The following is a 20,628-nucleotide window of genomic DNA, read 5'->3' as shown; positions in this document are numbered from 1 at the left end:
TAATGTCAACTCATAGCTTTAGGAACCCTGTTGGGGGCTAAGGGGTGGTAGAAAAGGACAAAGGGATGTTGGCCTTGGCTTCCCTTTGCTGGGGACCTCTACTGTGTTGGCCACATGTTGGGACCTCTGTGCACAGGGTCCCTCTTCCTCTTCCTCCTCCCACTCTCATAGGGGAAGGACACTGCAGCTCTGGCCACATCACCCACTACTGAAGACCACATTCCTCCCAGAAGACCCCGCAGGACTTAAGAGCCCTGACTCGAGCACCAGGAGAGGGTGGGTACAGGCAGCTCATACTCACCCTGCAGGGCATGGTCACCAGAAGGAGGAGAATTTTTTGCCAAAAGCAGACACAGCTGTGACAGAAAAAGGAGAGAGGTGTCAGGAAGTCGGGCTAGGCTCCCTCCTAGTCAAGGCCGTTTGGCACAGTGAAGCCAAGCTCAGCCTAAGGGGCAGGGACTACCCAGAGAACCACTAGGCCGCAGCAGGTGGGCCCTCGGGCTGGCCTGTGCCTGGGTGACTGAGCCCGGAACCAGTCCCCAGACCCAACCTCTGCCAGAGTAGGGCCCTGGAGCAGCCGTCCACCCTGGACCTGGCTGTAGGCAGTGCGTACCTTCCGTCAGCTTGCCGGCCTGCTCTGCTGCCCCACCAGGGAGGATCTTGGAGAGCACACTCTCCCCGTCGGCACCTGGCTGGCCGGCAGGAGCCCCTGGGGTCCCTCCAGGCTTGGCTCCAGCCTTCATGCCTAGGGGTAAAGAAACCACCATCATAAGCTGTGCTTGGCCTGGCTCTTCAGCGTCTGAGTGGGAGAGCAGCTAAGAGGGAATCTGACCACGGGTACCCTGTGAGGTGGAGGGTGAGGAGGAGGATAGAGAAATAAAGAGAGGAAGGTAAGAGTGGGAAGAAAAGGGGTGGGAGCAAGCAGCAAAAAGGAGACTGAGGAAGATAAAGAGGGAGAAAGGGAGGAATAGGCAGAGGAAGATGAGAAGGCAGAGGAGAGAAGGGAAGGGGAAGGAAGGAGACAGTAGGAATCCATGGTCCTGGCCCTGTGATCACCAGCACCTTCGAGGCTCCCTGCCCAGAGCTGCCTGGGCCCTAAGGCCCCAGTGCTGGTGATCCCATTGGCTCATTCTAACCCCAGGCTCGTTTCTGCTGGGGAGGCCTGCAGTGCACTGGGCACCTTCTCAGAGAGCAGTGAAGGCATGTAGTGCAGGGGAGCTCAGGGTGCCAGTCAGCACAGGAAGAGGGCAGCCCAGGTACTCTTGGTCATAGCCAAGGGCATCCAAAGGCAGGCTCACCTGCAGGTCCAGGTCCTGGTGGTGGCTGGGCCTGAGGAAGTCTCCCCTGCTGGGGTGCTTTGGCAGTCCCTTTAGAGCCGTTCGCCTGCTCTGCCCGCGGCTGCAACACAGAACCCATAGCTGAGCTACCACGCGTCAACTCTGCCCAGCCTGGAACCAAGGGGCTGTCCAAGCTGCAGTCCCAGCATCCACCCTGGGGAGGATCCACGTACTGGAGCCTTACTTACTGGCCCTGATGGCTGCGGGCCTGTGGCTGTCGAGGGCCCTGGCTGAGGCTTCCCTGCTGGCTGGCTGGCAGCGGGGGCCGGACCCCGAGCAGCTGGCTGGCCCTGCTCCTGCAGGCGGGCCTGCGAAGGGGCCTGCTGCAGAGGCTGTAGCCCGAGACCCTGCTGCTGCTGCTGCTGCTGCTGCTGCTGCTGTGTCTGCGGCTGGCGTGATGCTGTTGCTGAGGGCGTCTGCCTGGATGGAGGAGGCTGTGACTGCTGTGGACCTGGAGCTGCCTGCCGACCTTGCGGCTGCAGCTGGGGTTCTGGCTTTGGCTGCAGTGCAGCGGGCCCTGAGTGGGCCTGCCGGGAGCCCTTCTTGCTCTCAGAGGCATGATGGTACGCTGATGGAACACGGGATGGCTGTGAATATTCACCGGAGCTGGGGTACCCAGGCTGACCCTTCTTCTGCACGGTCGGGGCAGGGCTGGGCTGAGGGTGAGGCCGGGCCTCATGGCGACTCAGGTCTCGAACGTGTGGTTTGGCAGCACGCCGTCCCGGCTCCTCGCCAGTGTGGCGGCCTGAGTGCCGCCCGTGGTCACCATGGTGTCGGTGTTCCTTGGCTGAGGCATGGCGGCCTGGGCCACCCTCATCGTGTGGCCACAGGCCCTCCTCGGGGGGCTCATCGTAGTCGTGGTAGCCGTGCCTGGCAGGGCCTCGCTTCTGGGAGGAGGAGGAGACTGCGTGGCCCCCGTGGTGCCTGAACCGGTCAGAGCGGGCATCCCGGGGCTTATCAAACCAGTCTGTCTCCTCCTGGCCCAGGTGATACGCTTCAGGGACCAAAAACAGAACACCATCAACCCCCGGGCTGGCCGCAGTGGGAGGCCCAGCTGAAGCCATGCAAGGAAAACAGAGGGTGGGCGCCACAGCCACAAGCGTAATGCCAGGCCCCAGCCCCCTCCCACAACCGGGCCAGGGCGCGGGTGCAGCAGGCAGTAAGGGCAGCCTGCAGCAGGGCCCACTGGGTGAGGCGCCAGGCCAGCCCCACTGAGACATCTCAGGGCTCAGGGCCCCACGGGCGGGCAGGCCCCCCAGGTGCTGAGCATCTGCAGAAATCACCCCCAGCTGCCATTACCTTCGCTGTCGGAAACTACGCAGTGGGAATCATCCAGGATGTAGCCCTCCTCACACTTATGCGCGTGGGCTCGCGGTCCATCCTTGACATGCTCCTGGACGTCAGGCATGGAGTGGCTGGAGCAGAACTGTGGGCAGGTGTCCCCCGGGGGGAGGGTGCCCCCAGCAGGGTGAGGCCGCCCCAAAGGGCTGACGGGGCTCTCCTCTTCAGAGGCCTGGCTCCGCATGGGGGGCCGGGGCCGGCCATGGGCCATGCTCAGAGATGAGGGCTTGGGGCCCGCTTTTTGAAGTCGCTCCACAGCCTCCCGTTCCCGCTCGTATCCCTTGGCCCGGCCACTGACGTCATGGCTGGAGAGCTTCTCCCCGCTGTATGCAGATGCCACCCGGGACCGGCTGCTCCCACTGTACACGCGGTCATCCTCTTCCACTGGGTCCCGGCTGGACACCCCATAGTACCTCTGCTGCTCATACACATTCTTCTTGAGCCCATAGGTGATTTCGTCCTGGAACTTCCTGCCCCGAGAGGCCAGGCTGCTGCTGACTGCAGAGGACGGGTAGGAGGCCAGGTCTGACTCTACATCCTTGGCCTCTTCGATAGGTGAGAACTTGGAGATCTTTTGCTCCATGCCCTGCTTCCGGTGCTTGCTGCGCTTTGAGGAGACGGCAGCCGGGGCCAGGCTCTTGGAGGGATGCTTGGGCCCCACGGGGCCTGGGATATACTTCTCTGCTCGAGCCCCGTGTCTGTAGTCACTGTCACTGTAATAGTGGGTGCTAGCTAGTCGGCCATTGCTCTCCACGCTCCTGTGATGGCCGCTCTTCCCACGGGGGTCGTAGGAGTCCTCCTCGGATTCTTCCTCCCCTCTGGTATAGCAGCAGGGCAGTGTGGGCCCCTCAAGGACACCTGGTTCTCCTGGCTCTTTCCCTGGACGCCCACTGCTGCTCGGCCCCAGGGGCTCCAGCTTCTGGCTGTCAGGGGCAGTGGAAGCACTGTCCTTGGTCAGCTCACTGATGTCGTCAATCATCACATAGTTCCGAGGGACATTCTGCTCCAGGCTGGTGTAGTGTGAGTCAGAGGGGTAGGTGGGGGCTGGGCTCAGGCTCACACCACTACGGTCACTGGCCCGCGGCAGCTCAGGGGCCTTTCCTTGTTCATAGCTGCTGCTTACTGCTGGGCCACTATAGCTGGTTTCAGACGAGGCTGCAGACATGGTCACGACAGGGCTGGCGATCACCTCATAGTTGGTGGGCACCTTCTGCTCCAAGTCGGCTAGTGATGTCTGGCGTGGCTTCTGGTGGGGCGTACGGCTGTCAGTCGGGACTGGGTAAAGGGTGCTCTGTGTGGTTGGCATGGGTGTTTGGGCTGTATAATGGCCTGTGGGACGGAAAGCCTGCTGGCTTGGCAGGCCAGGCTCAGCAGGGTAACTGGTGCCGGGAGGAAAGGCAGGTGCTGGGTACGTGCTGGGGCCAGGGTAGGTGGGTGCCTGGTGGGCTGGGAATCCATTCTCTGTTGGCCCACCGCTGCCTGCAGCATACTGTGGCGCCGGAGGTGGGAACCGGGATTGCTGGAAAGCAGTGGGGCCGGAGGGAGTGGCAGGAGCAGCGGCAGTGACAGGGAAGTCTGCATACTGGCCAGCCGGAGTGGCACAGCCCTGGAGCCGCAGCTGGTTGAGCTCACTGTCTGACAGGTAGTCGCGATGCTCACTGAGACCACGCAAGGGTGGGTAGTCACGGCCACCCCGGTCTCTGGCCAAAGACTCTTTGCGCTGGGTGATGCCCAGCTCCAGGTACTTGAGCTTGGCGTCGATCTCCTTCTCCTCCTCATCCAGCTCTGCCTGCTTCTTGCGCAGCTTGGTGGACTCGTGCTCCACCAGCCGCAGGTCCCGGTCCAGCTCCCGGAGCAGGCTGGCCTTGGTGGCAGGGACAGCGGCGGGCCCCACCAGCCCACGCTGCAGCAGGCTGGCCGCATACAGTTGTGGGGGAGCCTGGCCAGCCAGGGGCAGGTGAGCCTCCTCTGGAGGGGGGCTAGGCAGTGTCCGCTTCACCTTGCGGACCAGGCCGTTGGGTGGCAGCGCCGACACCTGAGACAGAGGGAAGGGCGGGCAGCACTGAGACCCAAGGTGTGGGTGGCCTGGCAGGCACAAGGTAGAAGAGCCCTGGCCTGGGCTCGGGTAGGGGCTGGGCTCCACGCCGTCAGTGCCCCGATTCACCAGGCAGCCTTGAGGCCTGCCCTGCCCACCCACTGGCCTTGGAGGGAGGGCCTGTGATCATCTTACAGGCCTTCTCCTTCCCAGACCTCGGGGCAGTGGGACGGGAGGAAGCAGCAGATGCCCCTCTGTGCTGATGTCTAATACTGGCCTGGCACACAGCACGTCTCCAACAGGCTTGCCACCCTCCGCCTCCCACTGAGGGTACTGAGGTGAGGAGAGTACAGGTCTGGCTCTGGGTTTGGGTCCTAGCAGCTGGCAGGAGCCAAGGGCAGTGGAGGGCCATGGACAGGAGTGGAGTGGGTCCTGGGCCCACCAGGTTCCCTAGAGGATCATGACAGGGGGCGCATGCTGACTGGATGTCAGGTGCTGCAGGCTCCGAGTCTTTTCTGCCTCCTGCCCTTCTCCTCTCTAAAGTGAAATGCAATTCAGCCACCTGTCCGCTCTCCTCCTCCCGTGGCCCTGTACCACCCTCTGTCAAACTGTGCCCTCGGTCTGGCCCCAGCTCCCTCCACATCCCTGTCAGCCCACCGCTCTCTGAGGCTGCCAGGCTCCTCTAGGGCCTCTCCAGCCCTATCTCTGGCTACCTGGCTTCCCAGTCAGGGCTCCCTAACATGTTCTCCATGGGGTCCTCCTCACCTGCCCGAGGCTCCACATTGCCTAAAGGTCCACATTGCCAGAAGCTTTGTCCTGGGTCCTCCCATTGTCTCTAGCTCCCAGGCCTCTGGGTTTTAAGGGCCACCCAAATCCCCTAAACACACTGGGGACTGACATCAGGCTTCTTACCTTTTACCTTGCCAAGAAACTACATAAAAGCCTCCCACCTACTTTCACCATATGTCATAAAGGAAATGATAATGTGTCCCCAAACCTCAGGACGAAGGGTGGCCTTTGATGGAATGGAATAAATTTCCCTCCTTGAACTCCTCACTCTGTTGTCTGTCTTTTGTCATTTGGTCTCACACCATGAGTGCCCATCGTGGCGTGGCACCCCCATGGCCAGCCCATAGGACCTCTGTGCCGACCCTAGCACGGAGCCAAAACCACCTGCCTCTCTGACGTGCCTTCCCTGCCAGCCCAGACTCCTGATCCCACCCCCACCCCTCTGGCCTGCATACCCCAGGGCTCTCCACAACCCAGACTCACCTCCACAACCCCACCCCGACGCCTCACCTCTCTCCTCTCTGCATCACACGCAGAAAACGGGTAAATATACCTCCCAGTGCCTCTGGCTCCTAGGCGGTCTCCCCAGGGCCACCGTGCAGTCACTTCCTTGAGTCCATCTGCCCATATTCTGCCTAGGAAACTTTCTAAGATACCCATCTTGTCCTGTCTCACCTGCCTGAAACACCCAGGAGCTCCAAGGGCCTTTGAGAAAATCCCAACCCCCTCTTGGCCTGGCACTCAAAGTCCTTGGTGTCAGTCCCTTGCAACCTCCATCTTCCTAACATGCCGGCCACCTCTCACAGTCCTGGGACATCATTGGCAACTAAAGCCACAGACGAGGGTAAGTTTAGACTCCAGGAGCCCCTATCTAGGGCAGCAGACAGGTGTGTAAACAGATTTGCTGAGGGCCAGATAGGGGCATGGGACAAGATGAGGCAGAGAGCACCCTGCAGCCCACTGAAATGGGCCTTGAATGGTAGTCCAAAGGACTTTGGCTTCCTGTGGGGCAAGGGAGCCAGACCGGGGCTGGGGAGTGGGGAGCAGCCCAGCCAGGTCGGTGCTATGGTTTTCTCAGGAAACATCCAAAGAAGAGATTTGGAGTGGGAGGGGCCCAGGCTGGAGGGGAGAGCTGAGGAGGCCTGACGGGGGAGGTGGCAGGGACTGGACTAGATACGAGCTGTGAAAAGGCAGTGCTAGGGTGAGGCTGAAGTTTCTAGCAGGGTCTAGATGGCTGTGGTGGCCCAAGTGTGTGTGTTTTGCCCAGGATGTCCTTGCTGGGCTGCGGGCTCCACCGGATGTGCATCGAGATGTGCATCCGTTCCTCGACTCCTAGCTCTGGGCCTCTGGAGCTGGAGGTGACTCCACCCCCACCCCAGGAGACGCCCCTCCCTGTGGGGCCCCCCAGGCTAGGCAGAGACCCCTGTCCCACCCTGGACCAGCCCCTGTGCCCATACCTGGCTACCCAGTCCCCCCTGGTGCTGGTAGAGGGAGAACCTCTCTTTGGCAGACTCCTCGGCGGTGGGGCTGAGGGGCTTAGGGTCAGACAGGGACCGCTGCAGGGTCTTCATGGGGCGCGGCAGTGTCTGCTGGCGGAGAGCGCTGTCAGCCGTGAAGTGCTTCTGGGGACTCACGTGAGCCTTGTTCAGCCTCTCACTGGAAGCAAAGGAGGTGTCCAGGAGCCGGTGTGGGGAGAGGGGTGAGACTGGTGAGTAGAGGACCTGGGGGGACTTGGGAGGCTGGCGGCTCACAAGCTGTGAGAGAGACTCCGGGGGCAGGTGGGCCTGGTATCCAATCTCCAAGGGATCCGGCTTCTTTTTTTCGAATCTGCCCAGGGGCCCTGGGGTGACGATCTGGATGCCAGGCAGGTAGGGGCTGATGGCAGTTGGCCCTACAAGCTGCGGCCCGGCCACACCCTGGGCCTGCCCATCCGGCTCCGTCTGGCAGGCCAGGCTCTCCCCACGCCCAGTCTTCTCTGGCGCCGATATGTACCTGACGATCTCCACCTTGGGGTCGGTGGCAGCTGTGATGTGGATGGCTGGAGAGACTCTGGGCAGCTGGTCAGGCTCTGTCTGCACAGAGCAGTCGCTGATGGTCTGGATGCCCACGCTGCTCATGGCCCTCACGGCGGGGGCGGCAGTGGATGATGAGGCAGTAGCATCGTGCTTGCTGTCGGAGCCAGAGTCTGAGTGGCGAGAAAGACGGGACCTGCGGCGGCGCACTGGCTGCTCCCACTCGGCACTGTCCTCATCGTCCGTCTGCACGCTGCAGTCAGCACTCCGCCGTGCCCGGCGCCGCCGGGTCAGGAGATAGCGGCCCTCTCCATCCTCATCATCCGTCTGCACGCTGCTGTCTGCAATCCTCCTGACCACACAGGGCTCAGGCCCTGACTCTGGCTCGCACACATCCCGCAGGCGTGGCATGGAGTGCCGCTTCTTGATACCACTACGGCCTGCCTCCCACTGCTCCTCAGTCTGCAGTGACATGTCCGAGGCGGAGCTGGGGAGACCCCGGTGCAGCACGGGCTCACGAGGCTGCCCAGGCCCCTCAGGCCCAGGCACGGCAATGAAGGCTGCGTGGGTCAGGGGTGGCCAGTACTGGCCGTTCTGAGCCAGCTCTGTGGCAGCTGGGGGAGGCCCTCGACCGGGTGCCTCACAGGCCACAGGGAAGGGAGCCTTCTGCCGCTGCTTCTGTTCCTCCAGTTGCTGCTGCAGCTGCTGCTGCAGCTGCTGGATCTGCTCCAGCTGCAGACGCTGCTGTGCTAGCTGCTCCCGCTGCAGTGCGAACTGAGCCTGCCGTTCCTCCTGCTGCTGCTGCAGCACATGGTGCTTGATGGTCTGCAGCTCCTGCAACTCCCGCTGCACCAGCAGCTGCTCTTCCTCGCGGTGCCTCTGCAGTTCCACACGCTCCCGCTCCAGCTCCTCCTGCAGCCGCAGCTGCCGCAGCTTTTCTAACTCCACCCGCTCTCGCTCCAGCTGTAGCAGCTGCTCCTGCTGCTTCCGCTGCCTCTCCTCCTGTGATGCTTCCTCCTTCTCGAGCCCTGGCCGGCTGAGGGCCCCACTGCCGCCCCCAGGAGCAGCATCTACCGGCGGCTTCTGGCCAGCCGCTGGGGCTGGGGCTGGGGCTGGGGCTGCTACAGCCTCCTTGACAGCAGCAGGGGTGGCTGTGGAAAGAGGCTCTTCCCGAGCAGCCCCTGCTGGCAGCTCTGGCCTTGGTGGGCCCCCAGCCCCTGGGGCCTTGGCAGCAGCAGGCTTCCCCAGGTAGACAGGACCCTCAGCAGGTGGAACGCTGGAAGCAGTGGGGAATCTACTTGGTACAGGATATCGGTATAGCCCTGTGGGCCCAAGAGGTACCCGGGGGGCAATCATGGGCATGCGTGTCAGGCTGGCGAGTGGCACGGCTGTGACTCCTCCGGATGCATAAGGCCTGTACATGCCACCACGCACCATGGGCCGCAGTACTGAGGCAGGCTGGGTGGTGATGGGCAGTGTTGCAGCAATTGGAGTGTTGATAGTCGAGTAGATCATGCCGTCGGCTGCACGCACAGTGGCTGTGGATGGCAGCAGCTGTCTGATTGCTGTTCCCTGGCCTGCTGTAGGCCTGTACTGGGCCAGGTTCCCAGGACTCGGGTGGCCCTCCGGGAAGGTGGGGTTCCCAAGGAGGCCAGGTCTGAGGGGAGCCAGACCTTGCGGGGCACTGAGCCCTGGCTGGGGCTGATACTGCATGAGGTCGGGGCCACCACCACCGCTGCCACGCCGCCCTCCGTACTGGTCCATGGAGTTGAGGGCAGCACACATACGGCTGATCTCACGGGCCGTGGTGGCGCTGTACTGGGCCAGGCTGGCCTCCTGGAATCCAGCTGCATCTCCCCGTGGGCCATACCTGTGGTCTGAGTAGATGTTTGACACTGAGCTGTAGCGCCGCATGGGAAGCGGGTGAGTCAAAAGGTCTGTGGGATGACGTAGGTCCGTGAATGAACCATACTGCAAGCCCTGCCCAAGGTAGCGTCCATCTGCAAAGCCCAGGCTGTAGGAGTGCTTCAGTGAGCTGAGGTCCATGGCCGAGTCTCGTCCAGGGCCCTGGAAGAGGTGACCAATCCTGTGGGTGTGGTAGTTGAGGCCAGCCTCAGCCAAATTGGTGTCAGACATAGAGGAGTACAGCCTGCCAGGGAGGCCCTGTGGGTAGGGCCTCTGCTCCTCATGGGGCCCAGGCCCCCCGACCACCTGTGCCCGGTAGGTGGGGGCCTCGGGAGGCTCAGGGTCCCGGGGACTGTAGAAGGGGCCGCTGCTTTGGCCGGGTGGGGCAACATCTGCCACACTCTTCTCAGGTGCGCTGGGGGTGGGGTGAAAGGTACCTGTACAGCTACTGCCAAAGGGGAACTTGTAGACCATATCACAGCACGCCAGCTGGCTCTCGGGCCTCATCCCAGTGAGGTCCAGGGCACCTGCCGGCTCCTCTGGGAGCAGTGTGGTCACAGTGCCTGCTGTGCCTTCTCCCATCTGCACCACCACTGTATGTGGCTTCCTGGCACCTGGCAAGGCGTGTGACCGCAGCTCTGCGGGGGTGGCCCGATGGGGTTCGGAACCAGGCTCTGGCACTGGGCCTGACTTGAGGCCAACACTCTGGGCAGTGCCCACCTGAGTGATCAAAACATCCCTTCTGGCCAGAGGTGCCACCTGGTTGGGCAGGTTATACCTGGCAAACTTGGCCTCCCTGGGTCTTCCTCGGGGCCCACCACGGTAAGGGGCTGTCTGGACTGCCTGCTCTACCTGCTTGACCTGGGCCAGGCACACGGGGCTACCCGCACCCTGGCCAAAGTCCAGTCGGCTCTGGAAGGGGTCTCCATAGACCACAGGCTGCTTCTGCTGAGCCATGAGCACAGATGAGGCCATGGTGATGCTCACGGTGGTGGCGGTGCTGAGGAAGGCATGGGTCTGCTCCTGGGCATTGAGGTTGATAACCAAAGGCTGTACAGCAGTCGACTGCCGTCCTGGGATTGGATCCAGAGCAAGGCCGTACTTCCTCGCTTCCACAGCAAGAGAGGTCAGGTCCATGCCCTGGTCAGTGAGGATGATGGGCGTGGGCTTGATGGCTGTGCGAAGGTCTACCACGGCACTGCCAGGGGGCCTGGGGCCGGGCTCGACCCTAGACGTTCCAGGGACAGAGGAGATCCGGCACAGGGAGATGTTCTCAGCAGGGAGGGCGCCCCAGCTGTATAGTGCCAGGGGCCCATCTGCACCAGCACTGGCTGCCCGCGGGAAGCCAGGTGGCCCAGGTGGCTCTGGGGGCAGCTGAGGTGTTGTCTGGCTGTAGCTGTGGTTGGTGGGCTGGGTTTCAATGGGTGAGCACACTGGGGAGGTGGAGGCACTGGCATGAACCATCTTGGTCTGGCTGGAGGCATCTGACCCCAGTGTGATGACCATAAAGGGGGCATCCTGAGGGGACTGCTGCCGTACCAGGTGAGGCGTGCTGGGTCGGTGTGGCGTCTGTGTGCCCTGAGCCACCGTGGGTGCCGGGCTGGGGGCACCAGGGCTCCGTGGCATGTCCAAGGCAGGGGTCGGGCTTGGCGTCTGTGTAGAGAACTCTGCTGTGGCCCTTGGGCCCAGCTTGCCAGGGGAGAATGTGGGACTCTCTGAGGGAGAAGATGGAGAGAGAGGGGGGCTGGAGCCTGCAAAGTAGGAATATCCCCGGGAGGTCTGCGGGGTGCCACTCTCGCCATCACTCACACTCAGGGGCTTCTCTCTGGCAGCCCGTCCACTGACAGCAGGGCCACGGGGGGCCTGGGGTAGCTCCTCAGTTTGAGACCCATAGTTTGCAGTGGTTGGGCTCTGTCCATAGCTGTGGCCAGTGGAAGAGAGCAAAGGGCTGCGCTCAGAGCCTGCCGGGGAAGTCGGAGTCATGTACCCTCGTGGCAGGCCAGCTGGACAAGGAGCCGCAGCTGTGGAGGCTGGGGTCCCAGGGCCCTGGGCAAAGGTTATGCCTACTTCCTTGGAGGCAGAGCTGGGGGAGGCAGGAGAGCTGTGTAGCTTGAGGGGGTCCTGAGGCTCCTTTGCAAAATGCTGAGTAACACGGACATCGGGAATGACTCGGCCCCCACTGATGTCAGAGGAGGTGGAGGTGGAGAAGGACACAGGGGCGGCGAGCTGGGTGGGACTGGTACCAGGGGTAAGTGGGCCGCCATTTTGTTTCATTGGGTCCATGTACGCACTCTCGGCATTTAGAAACTGCTTCTCCTTCTTCTTGTCCTCAGCAAAGGCCAGGTCCCGTGAGGAGGCCTGATGCATGCGGGCAATGCTTTGTGACGTCTGAAGGATCTCCTGGTACACGGCTGCTCCCAGGCTGGCTGGCGTGCCCTCCGAGGCCGGCTGAGCAGCCCCACCATAGTCATGGTCTGGGGTGTCCTGGTATTCGAAGGAACCCTGGCCCCGGGGGCCTACGGGCTGAGAGGGGCCACCATGGGGCCCACGGCCCCCTGCTGCCTGGCCTTGTTGCCGCTGGAGCAGCTCGGCCTTCCGCATCATCTCCTCATAGGCCTCCTCAGCGCTCTTGAGGGGCCGGCCGGAACTGGGAGTGGTGGTGCTGCCCAAGGGTGTCTCGGTTGGAGAGTAGAGGGACATGAAGGTGGGCAGGTTGTACTCACTGCCTGACTTGTAGAGCCGAGGGGGGCCCCCATCCAGGGCTTCAGCCTCCGAGTCAAGGGAGGGCGAGGGCGAGTACTCGGAGCAGGAGGAGCGATGTAGCTCCTCCATCTCGGCCGCCTGCCTCAGCTCCTCTGTGGGGGAGGCATCCTCAATGGGCGACAGGTTGCTGGGGGGGGTCTTGGAGCGCTCACGCCGCCGCTGGGCCCGCAGCTCCTCCTTGTCACGCCGGGTCTTGCGGGCCGTGCTGCGGATGCGCTGCTGCTCCACCTCCCGCATCTTCTCCTGCTCGCGCAGCAGCTCCTCCTCTTCCCGCAGCTCCTCCTCCTCTGAGGAGTCCTCGATGGTGGGCAGCAGGGGCCCATGCGAGCGGTGCCGGGCCTTGCGCTGCTGCTTGGCTTCTTCCAGCCGCTGCCGGCGGCTGGGGCTGCTGTCACTGTCCTCCTCCAGCGAGGACAGGGAGGTGGGCGAGGTGCCCGAGGTGTAGCTGGGTGTGGAGGCCGGCAGTGTGGAGGAGTGCTCCCCGCGGGAGCGGTCCTCAGGCGAGCCCGTCAGGCTCTCCATCTCCAGCTCGGGCTCCCGGTCCAGGCTGGGGTCAGGGCCTTGTCCCAGGTCCAGCTCATGGCCGTAGCTGCCCGTGCTATTGAGCTCGATGGTCTTGAAGCGGCGGAGCCCGCCCTGCAGAGCCCCATTGCCGTCTGCAGCCTCTGCTGGGCCTCCCTCGGAAAGCAGCTCCTCATAGCCCGTGGTGGCGTTGTGGGGCAGGCGCCTCTTGGGCAGCGCTCCCTGCTCTTGGCTGGGCTCGGGCCTGGGCCGGGGGCTGCCCTTCTGCGAGCCATGTTTGACGGGGCCGTGCCTGGGGTGGGCAGCGTCATCCTCCTCCAGGTTGTCTTCTTCGGCACTCATCTCCAGGATCTGCCGCCTCATGAACTCCTCATCAGTCAGTTCTGCTGCCCGGGATGGGGGCTGGGGTGGAAGAGGGGACAGGCCACCCTCACTGCTGTCCTCCACATAGTCATGCCTCAGCTGGCTGCCGAAGTCATCTGAGGACTCAGCTGGGTCCTGCTGCTCCCTCCGGCGCCCCCACTCCAGAGAGTCTTCTTCCTCCAGGATATCCTCCAGCTCCTCATCCGAGTTGAAGGCCTCGGGCATGATGGACAAGGAGTGGGGCCGCCGCTTCTGCTCCTCACCACTGCCGTAGCGGGGCTTTCTCCGCTCACCACTGGGGGCCGGGCCCTGGGCCTCCAGCGAAGGCCTCATGCTGCTCCCCACCTTGTGGAGCTCAGAGGGGCTGGGCGGGCATGGCCCTGTTGCCCCTGCACTGTCCAGCTGTTCCACCTCCTGCTGCACAATGCCTGTGATCTCACTCTGGGAGCTGGAGACACCATCGGAGGAATAGCCTGTGTCGCTGAGGCTCTGCGGGCTCCGAGACAGGTCCTGAGAGTAAGGCTTGCCCACCGGCTCCTGCAGCAGGGTGAGAAGCAGACACTGACTCCCCATGGCAGACGGCTCGTGGGGGGGGTCCAGCCCTCTCCATCAACCCAGGGCCCTGGGGAAGGGTACCTCCACCTCCCGGGGGATCAGGGCCCACCACCCACTCCATTGCTCTGGTCTTGAATAACCTGCAGGTTCCATGTCAAACCCCAAGCAGCCCTAGGTTCTCAAAGAGAAATTTTACTAAATCTGCTGGTAGCAGAACCCAGCAAAGCATCCGATAAGGTGTCAGACACAGGATCGGCCTAGAACTCACAGGCTCTAGGCCCTCTAGGGCCTCATCTAGGCGTCCCTGCTGTCCTCTGTGGCCCCAAAGGGCCTGTCCCAGGTCTACATCCCAGTCCCGCAGGGAGCTAAGCCCTTCTCTAGATTGCCCTGCCTGAAAGCTAGGATCCCTGGGAAGTAAATGAGACTGACCTCCGCCTCCCCACCCTTGGGGGCTTCTGGAACCCCTGCCTTGACGACGGGGGTGGCAGGTTCAGTCCTCCGCACCCCAGCCTTTGCTTTAGGAATCCCAGGGGGCAGGGTAGTCTCTGGAGGTGGCTTCAGCACCGGCTCAGCTTTAGCTGGGACTCCTGTCTTCTTTTCCTGGGCACTGCTCGGGGTCCTGATGGGTTCAGAAGCCCTGAGGGGCTTGGCTTGGGGACTAGCCTTGGTAGGAAGGGGACTGGCCTTGGTGGGCAGGGGACTGGCCTTGGCAGGCGGGGGGCCTGATGGCTGGCCCAGCCCCGGTGGCCCTCTCTGCTTCGGAGGGGCTGTTCCAGCTGCACGGTGAGGGGCCCCTACAGGGGGCTGCTGTGAGGTGGGCAGGGTCAGTGGGGTCGGCTCTCCCAGGCTGCCCTCCAGCAGCCGCTTAGTTTGGCAGTTCAGACAGAGCCACTCGGTTTTCTGTACGGAAACGAGAGAGGAGGAATTTGATGAAAATCACAAAGACACTGAAGTACTCAAAGATTATTCCTGTGACTATTTCTGTAACCTTAAGGAGGAGAAAATCTCCCAAAGCATGACACTAAAGGCACGAGGAGAAAAAGACTGATAGGTTTGTTGCCCCCAAATGACAGATGCCCCATCCTTCAGAGGCATATGTAGAGTTAAAAAGACAAACCCAAAGGAAGGGTCGCTTCCTTACCCCATAGAGAGCTTTTCACTTGGCCTGAAAAGGAGGAGAACCTGTATGAGACGGGAGGCTACAAAAGTAGCACAGTGTCTGGAGAAGAGGGGGCACTGGGGACTCACCCCCAGGGCGTGAACAGCTTCTGGGAGGGGTGCAGAGTCCCCCAGGTGAGAGCTCCCGCAGACCAGGAACAGCAACCGGCAAGGAGCACCTCCCAGAGGCACTGCCCCGCCCCAGCCTCCGCGCTCTCAGGCCTCAGATACCATCCTTCTCCACCCCCAAGTAAGGGCTGTGCTGGGAGGGTGCAGGCTCATGGGGCCAGGGGAGGCTGTCTGGGGGAAGCCTTGCTGGGGGATGGGGGATGGAGCTAAGCAGTCCCCTCTGTTCACACCCCCCAGCCCAAGTCACCTTGTCTTAGGCCAGCAAAGACGCCCAGGCGAAAGCCTCCTCCTGCTCCCCCGGCCTCTGGGCTGTTCTTCCGACGGGACCTGTGTGTGCCAGCCCTTGGGCCAGGGGCCCTGCTTCCTCCAGAGTTGGGCTGGGATCAAATCCTCAACCATCAGTCCACCAGTTTCAGGATTACCCTCTCTGTGTCAGTCTAAGTGCTGGGGACTGGAGACATAGCCATGATTAAGACGGACACACAGGCTGGCATGCAGCCTTCTTGGAACCCAGAGCCCCAAAGAGGTCATTCTGAGTATGACATGGGCATCAATGGTGAATTTCCCAGAACACCAGAAACCAAGTCTAACTCCCCAGGTCCCACTGTCTGCACAGGGAGAGGGTCAAGCATCCCAAGCCCTGAGCAGGTGATTTCTGTAGCAGGTCATAAGCTGGCAGGAGCATGTCTCCCAGGAGCCTCCTCCAGGGTGAGGGCTCCTCCTTGGCAAGACTTGAGGCCCTGTCCTGGCCCACGAGGGAGGGTTGGGCGGGGAATGAGAGTAACAGCACACACCTGTGCCTGCTCTCATCCCAGGGATGCAGAGCCTCGGCACCCCTACTGTCCTACTGTTGCACATCGGGGTGCCAAGACACTCAGGCTCCCACCAGCAGCTTGACCACTAGGATGGGGCATCAGGGGAACCAGAGGACACAGAACTACAAGGTCAAAGAGCCAGGGACAGGGCAAAGAGGTGGCCCTTGGCCCTCACCAGCCCAGAGTGGGCCAGCATCCTCAGCACCCTTACCACGCACACTGCCCCTAGGCCCAAGTCAGACCCTAGCCCACCTGGCAGAGCCTTGGAAGCATGGCACCTCCAGGATGCCTGCCCTCAGCCTGGCATCCACAGGCCACCATGGCAAGTACCGTATCAATGATTCTGCCCTCATTTCCTGCCCACAAAGCTACACACCACATCTCTGCCCTGGGCCCCAGCAGAGGCCAGGTCAGGCGGGTGGCAGGGCCTTGGTGTTGATTGAGTGACAGGTCTGCTCCACAAACTTGTTACTCAGGGCCTTGAGACTGCTTCCCTGAGACTGGAGCTCCAACTCTGCCTGGAGGTCCAATTCCACACACAGGTCCTGAGCAGAGGGGCTCAGCTATGGAGTGGGACCCTTCAGAGGTCCTGCAGGTACTCACCCTGTTCCTTGTAGGGCCTGGCTCTAGCACCACTGCTGACTCCCCTGGACCTTATCTGATGCTCTGTGTATCCCCCATACAAACTCCTATGAAGCAATGGGTGCTGGCCACTTGCTGGGCCTTGGGCTCACTTGGTGCCTAGGGAGAGTGCTGGATGGGCTGAGCCAGGAATCCCATCCACGTTCCCCCAGCATCACCTGAGGTCACAGTTTGAACTCCCTCCATGTCAGAGAGGACTGTAAGGTGGCAAAATGATCCTAGAGAAGTGGGAGGGGTGTTAGTAAAGGCCCAGAGAGAGTTCTGGAAATGAGCGAACAGCCCCTTCCCTAGCCCCAGGATCAACGTGATGGGGTTAGGAACTGGGCCTAGACAGTGGGCTGGCCCAAGGCAACACTGCCCTGACTCCACCTTGGGTCCATGCACACAGCCATCCAGGTTAGGCCTCTGAAGGTTCTGTCATCTACTTTGGCTCACCTTGCTGGCTTGGCAAACCTCTGACCTCCACCTCTGGCCTGCAGATCCCACCCCAGAAGTAACATCCAAATGAAGCAAGGGCACCTTGGAAGGGTGGCCTGGATGGAGGCGACAGACCTAATGCCAAGAGCTCAGAGGCAGCCCCTGCAGTGGCCTGCTTACCTGAGCCCAGAGGCCCAGCCCTCAGCAGAGCATGTCGACTGTGGTCACATGCTCCCCGGGGTTTCGTTCCTTCCCACGCTTATTCACAGAGGCAGCCAGGCTGCAGAAGGGGCTGCCCAGCTGGCCCTCTTGCTCCTGGCTCTGCTATAGCAGGCAGTGAGGGAAGGAGGGAGGGAGGGAGGGCAGGCAGGAGGAGGCATGTGAGGTAAGAGCTAAAAATAAACCGCTGAACTAGCTGCTGGAGGCCCTTCCCCAGCCCTCTGGGGTTGGTGGTAGAAGGGTACAGGGCATTGGGGACACTAGAGGTGGAGCCAGGGGAGACCTGGCCAAGGCTGGGGATGGGATGGGAGGCAGGCTGTGCCTGGGGGCTGGAAAGCAGCTGCAAACTGAGGCCCTGCCTCCTTTATTCACGTTGCTCTCATCTCTGCCCCTCACTTCATGCCCCCACCCCCACCCCGCTCCTTCATTCCCTGTTCATGCATTCCCTCTCCCCCTTTAGTGTTTACCCCCCTCATTCAATCATTCACTTGCACATTCTCTCTCATACTCTCCCTCATCCAGCCCCAGCCCTTGGGGAGCTGCTGCTCACTGGCCCCTTTTCCTACCCCTTTGACAAGTGGGCAGGGGACGATCTGGGACATGGGGATGGACATGAGAGGCTCTGATGACCATTTCTGCCTTGCCTCCCTCTGTCCAGTTCCTTTCTGGGGGCAGGAAGGTAGGAATCCCCCAAGGGCTATCGCCACCTAATAACGGTGGGAGGCGTAGATGTGCATACCTTCAGATGGAGCTAGGTGGGTTCGGGGCGAGGCAGGGGAAGTGAGTTATCTGAGAGAGTTGGTAGGGTACCCCACAGGCAGGTGAGACCTGCTACCTTCCGGAATCACTGGCTGCTGTACCTCATGGGCCAAGAGAGCCCAGCGAGGCTGCATTGGAAGCTGGGCATCCTCCCTGCACTGTCTGACACAGCCTGAATGACCCTGCAGAACACAGTCTCTCTGCATGTGGAGCTGGCCTAGGTTACAGCAATGCCGGACTGGCTGCCTAGCCCAACATACCCCCAGCCCCACTGCCAGACCAGGGGCAGTGGATGAGAACTCCTGAGAAAAGGATGCCCAGAGGTTAAAAATAAAAGAGCCCAAGACTTGCACACTGGACCACAGGCATGGCCATCGCTGGTGCTGCTGTTCCTCTACGGACCCTTGCTCTGCTCTTCCCTGTCCCCAGACATGCGTAGGCTCCCCTTTTGGGGACCTCTGCCTCCGAATAAGAAGAATCGTCCCTGATATCCCCAACGTTTGCCTTTATGGTTGGGCTGTGCTCTCCTCATGCTCCAGCACCAAATGTGTCCATTCCCTGTGGCCATCCCTCATGAGAAGAGGATCTTGCACTGGCCACGGGGTCAATTCATACCCAGGTAGTAGGGGCTGGTGGGGACTCTTTCTTTCCTGTACAGAGACCCTCTTTTAGGACACTCTGGTTCCAGTCTCCTGGCTCAAGGGCTGACTGTGTGTTGGACCTCGCACAAGTATCTGAAGTATGGCATCTCACCTGGTTCTCACAGAAACCTAAAAGGGAGATCTATGGCCCCCAATTCCACAAGGGAGGAAACAGGCCTCCCTGAGATCACTACCCCACAGGCAGACTGAAGCAGGTCTAGAGCAGAGGCAGCCCCCACCCCAAATAGGCCCAGCCCGTCCCACACATCACAGGTGCCAGGCCCTTTGCCCAGGGAGGCCTGACTTCTCAAGGCCACGGCTGGTATTTTGGCAATTATAATAAGATAAGAAACGGGCAGTGTTACTGTAACAACTCCAACTCCACTAATTTCTTCACAAACTCTATTTTGAACCGAAAGCCAATTAAAAATTAAGCCAGAGGGTACTATTATCTTTCAAAAAGATAAATAGGTAAAAAATTTGGAATCAACAACTGTTAATCATGAAATGACTCACATTTTATAGCACTATGGTTAATTTTTCAGAGAAAATTTCAAAGGGAAAAGGGATCTAGTCTTATTGCCTCCTCCATCGTATGCTCTGGACTCCCTCTTGAGAAAGAAGGTAAAAAGGGTTTTACAGCTCAGAGAGTTGGGGTAATTCCCACCCTGGCAGCCCAGACAGGTGGCTCCAGCCACAGGTGGAGCCACAGCAGGTCTAACAGGTCTAGGGGGGAGCTGGCCCTCCCTCAGGCCCCCAGCCTGCATGCAGACATGCCTCATGCTGTGCACAGAGACAGCCAAATGGAGAGAGACAGCCAAGGCAGACCTACCCCTCCACCTCCCTCCCAAGGCAGGATGTGTCTGGGCCACCTGCTGAAAAATCAGGAGCCTCTTACCAAGAACACACAGGGAAACACAAAATTGCTCTAAATGCCAAGTGGCCATTCACTGAGATGGGACCAAAGATGGCCCAAGGCCTGGTTAAGAGCCTCAGCTGGGAAGGGCAGGGGAGGGGGACACACCAAGCACCAGCCCTTCCCCACCAGCCTCCCCAGGCTGCCAGCTTGCACCTCTGATGGATGATGGTGGCACAGTCTCATGGTGGGAACCACGGGAGGGGGCATGATGGCTGCCCATCCACACTTTCCCCAGGAGCAGCCACAGGCCCTCTGGGGATAGCAGCATTAACAAGCAGAGCCATGAGGAGAAAGGAGTCAGAGAAGCTGGGCCATCTTCTGACTGCTGTTAGGAGCAGGAGGCAGGGAAGCAGAAGCTGCGGGTAGGGAAGATCTAGGACCAGGACGCCCAGCAGCTTTGCCATCAGGCCCATGGAACCCACAGATCCTGTGGAGGCAAGGGTGGCCCTGGCCAAGGAGGTGGCAGTGGGGCAGGACATGGAGACAGCAGGACATGGAGGGATTGGGGCAAGGGGCAACGCTAGCTACCGAAGGGCAGAAGCTCCAGGGGCCAGGGAGGCAACAACCAAGCCTCTAATGAGGGGCTGAGATCAGAATCCAGACCGCTCACCCAGAGTCAGCATGTGACTGAGACACTCCTGTTTGGGCAGAATCAGCACTTCCCCTGGCCTGGCCCAGAGGGCGCTGAAAGGAACTGTCAGGAACATTTATACTCCTGGACAGAGACAGTTTTCCCCTCCTCTCTGCACATCCTGCTTAATGAGGAAATGTGGGCCCAGAGGTCCCTCGGGGACAAGGGTCCTCCAGGCTGGGCCAGCTCAACAGTCCAACAGGGTTCAGTGTCAGGCTGCCCCACCCGGCAGTGGGTGTGTGCCTGGCTCCGGACTGGAGCTCCTCTGGCCCTGTGGTGACCCCTTGGTGCCCCCTCACCTCTCTGGGCAGCCAGGCCAGCCATCCTCCAGTGAGCCACTGGACCTAGGGCTTGCGGAGGTGGCAGTGAGGACCTGGAGGGCATCACATGAGGCATCACATGAGGAGGTCACTCATCTTGCTCAGGCTGCTCCTCCCTATATGTTGGAAAATATGGCCTGTGGTGGCCAAAGTAGTCTTCCTTATCACAGTGGGCTGCTCCCATGGAGGCCTGGCCCAAGGCAAGTCACAACAAGGCGCCACAGAGACCATGACTACAACCACACACTCCTCTGTTGTCTCTGGGCCAGCGGTGGTCTGCATTCCACACTCTGCCCAACCATCAGTCACATATGGCTTAGCCCAGGGGCCCCAAGACTCAGGTGGCTACCGTGTGC

At 61.2% G+C, this 20,628-nt stretch overlaps 1 protein-coding gene across 1 annotated transcript in view; it reads right to left on the bottom strand.

Moving 5' to 3' along the window:
- Positions 1-315: 315 nt before the first annotated feature.
- Positions 316-20,628, bottom strand: part of BSN (bassoon presynaptic cytomatrix protein) — a gene marked incomplete at both ends in the record, with an annotated part of 84,624 nt that continues 64,311 nt past the window's right edge. Inside the window, 7 exons of the mRNA XM_082664646.1 lie at positions 316-356; positions 614-745; positions 1,299-1,398; positions 1,526-2,331; positions 2,637-4,713; positions 6,960-13,604; positions 14,052-14,522. Of these exons, the coding sequence (XP_082520772.1) occupies positions 316-356; positions 614-745; positions 1,299-1,398; positions 1,526-2,331; positions 2,637-4,713; positions 6,960-13,604; positions 14,052-14,522 (10,272 nt within the window). The remainder of the gene's footprint in view (positions 357-613; positions 746-1,298; positions 1,399-1,525; positions 2,332-2,636; positions 4,714-6,959; positions 13,605-14,051; positions 14,523-20,628) is intronic.

Source organism: Grampus griseus (assembly GCF_964374135.1).
Source record: "Grampus griseus genome assembly, chromosome: 10".
In the NCBI taxonomy this organism is placed as follows: domain Eukaryota; kingdom Metazoa; phylum Chordata; class Mammalia; order Artiodactyla; family Delphinidae; genus Grampus; species Grampus griseus.
The sequence above is the reverse complement of the archived record's forward strand: the minus strand, read 5'-3'. Positions and strand labels throughout refer to the sequence as shown.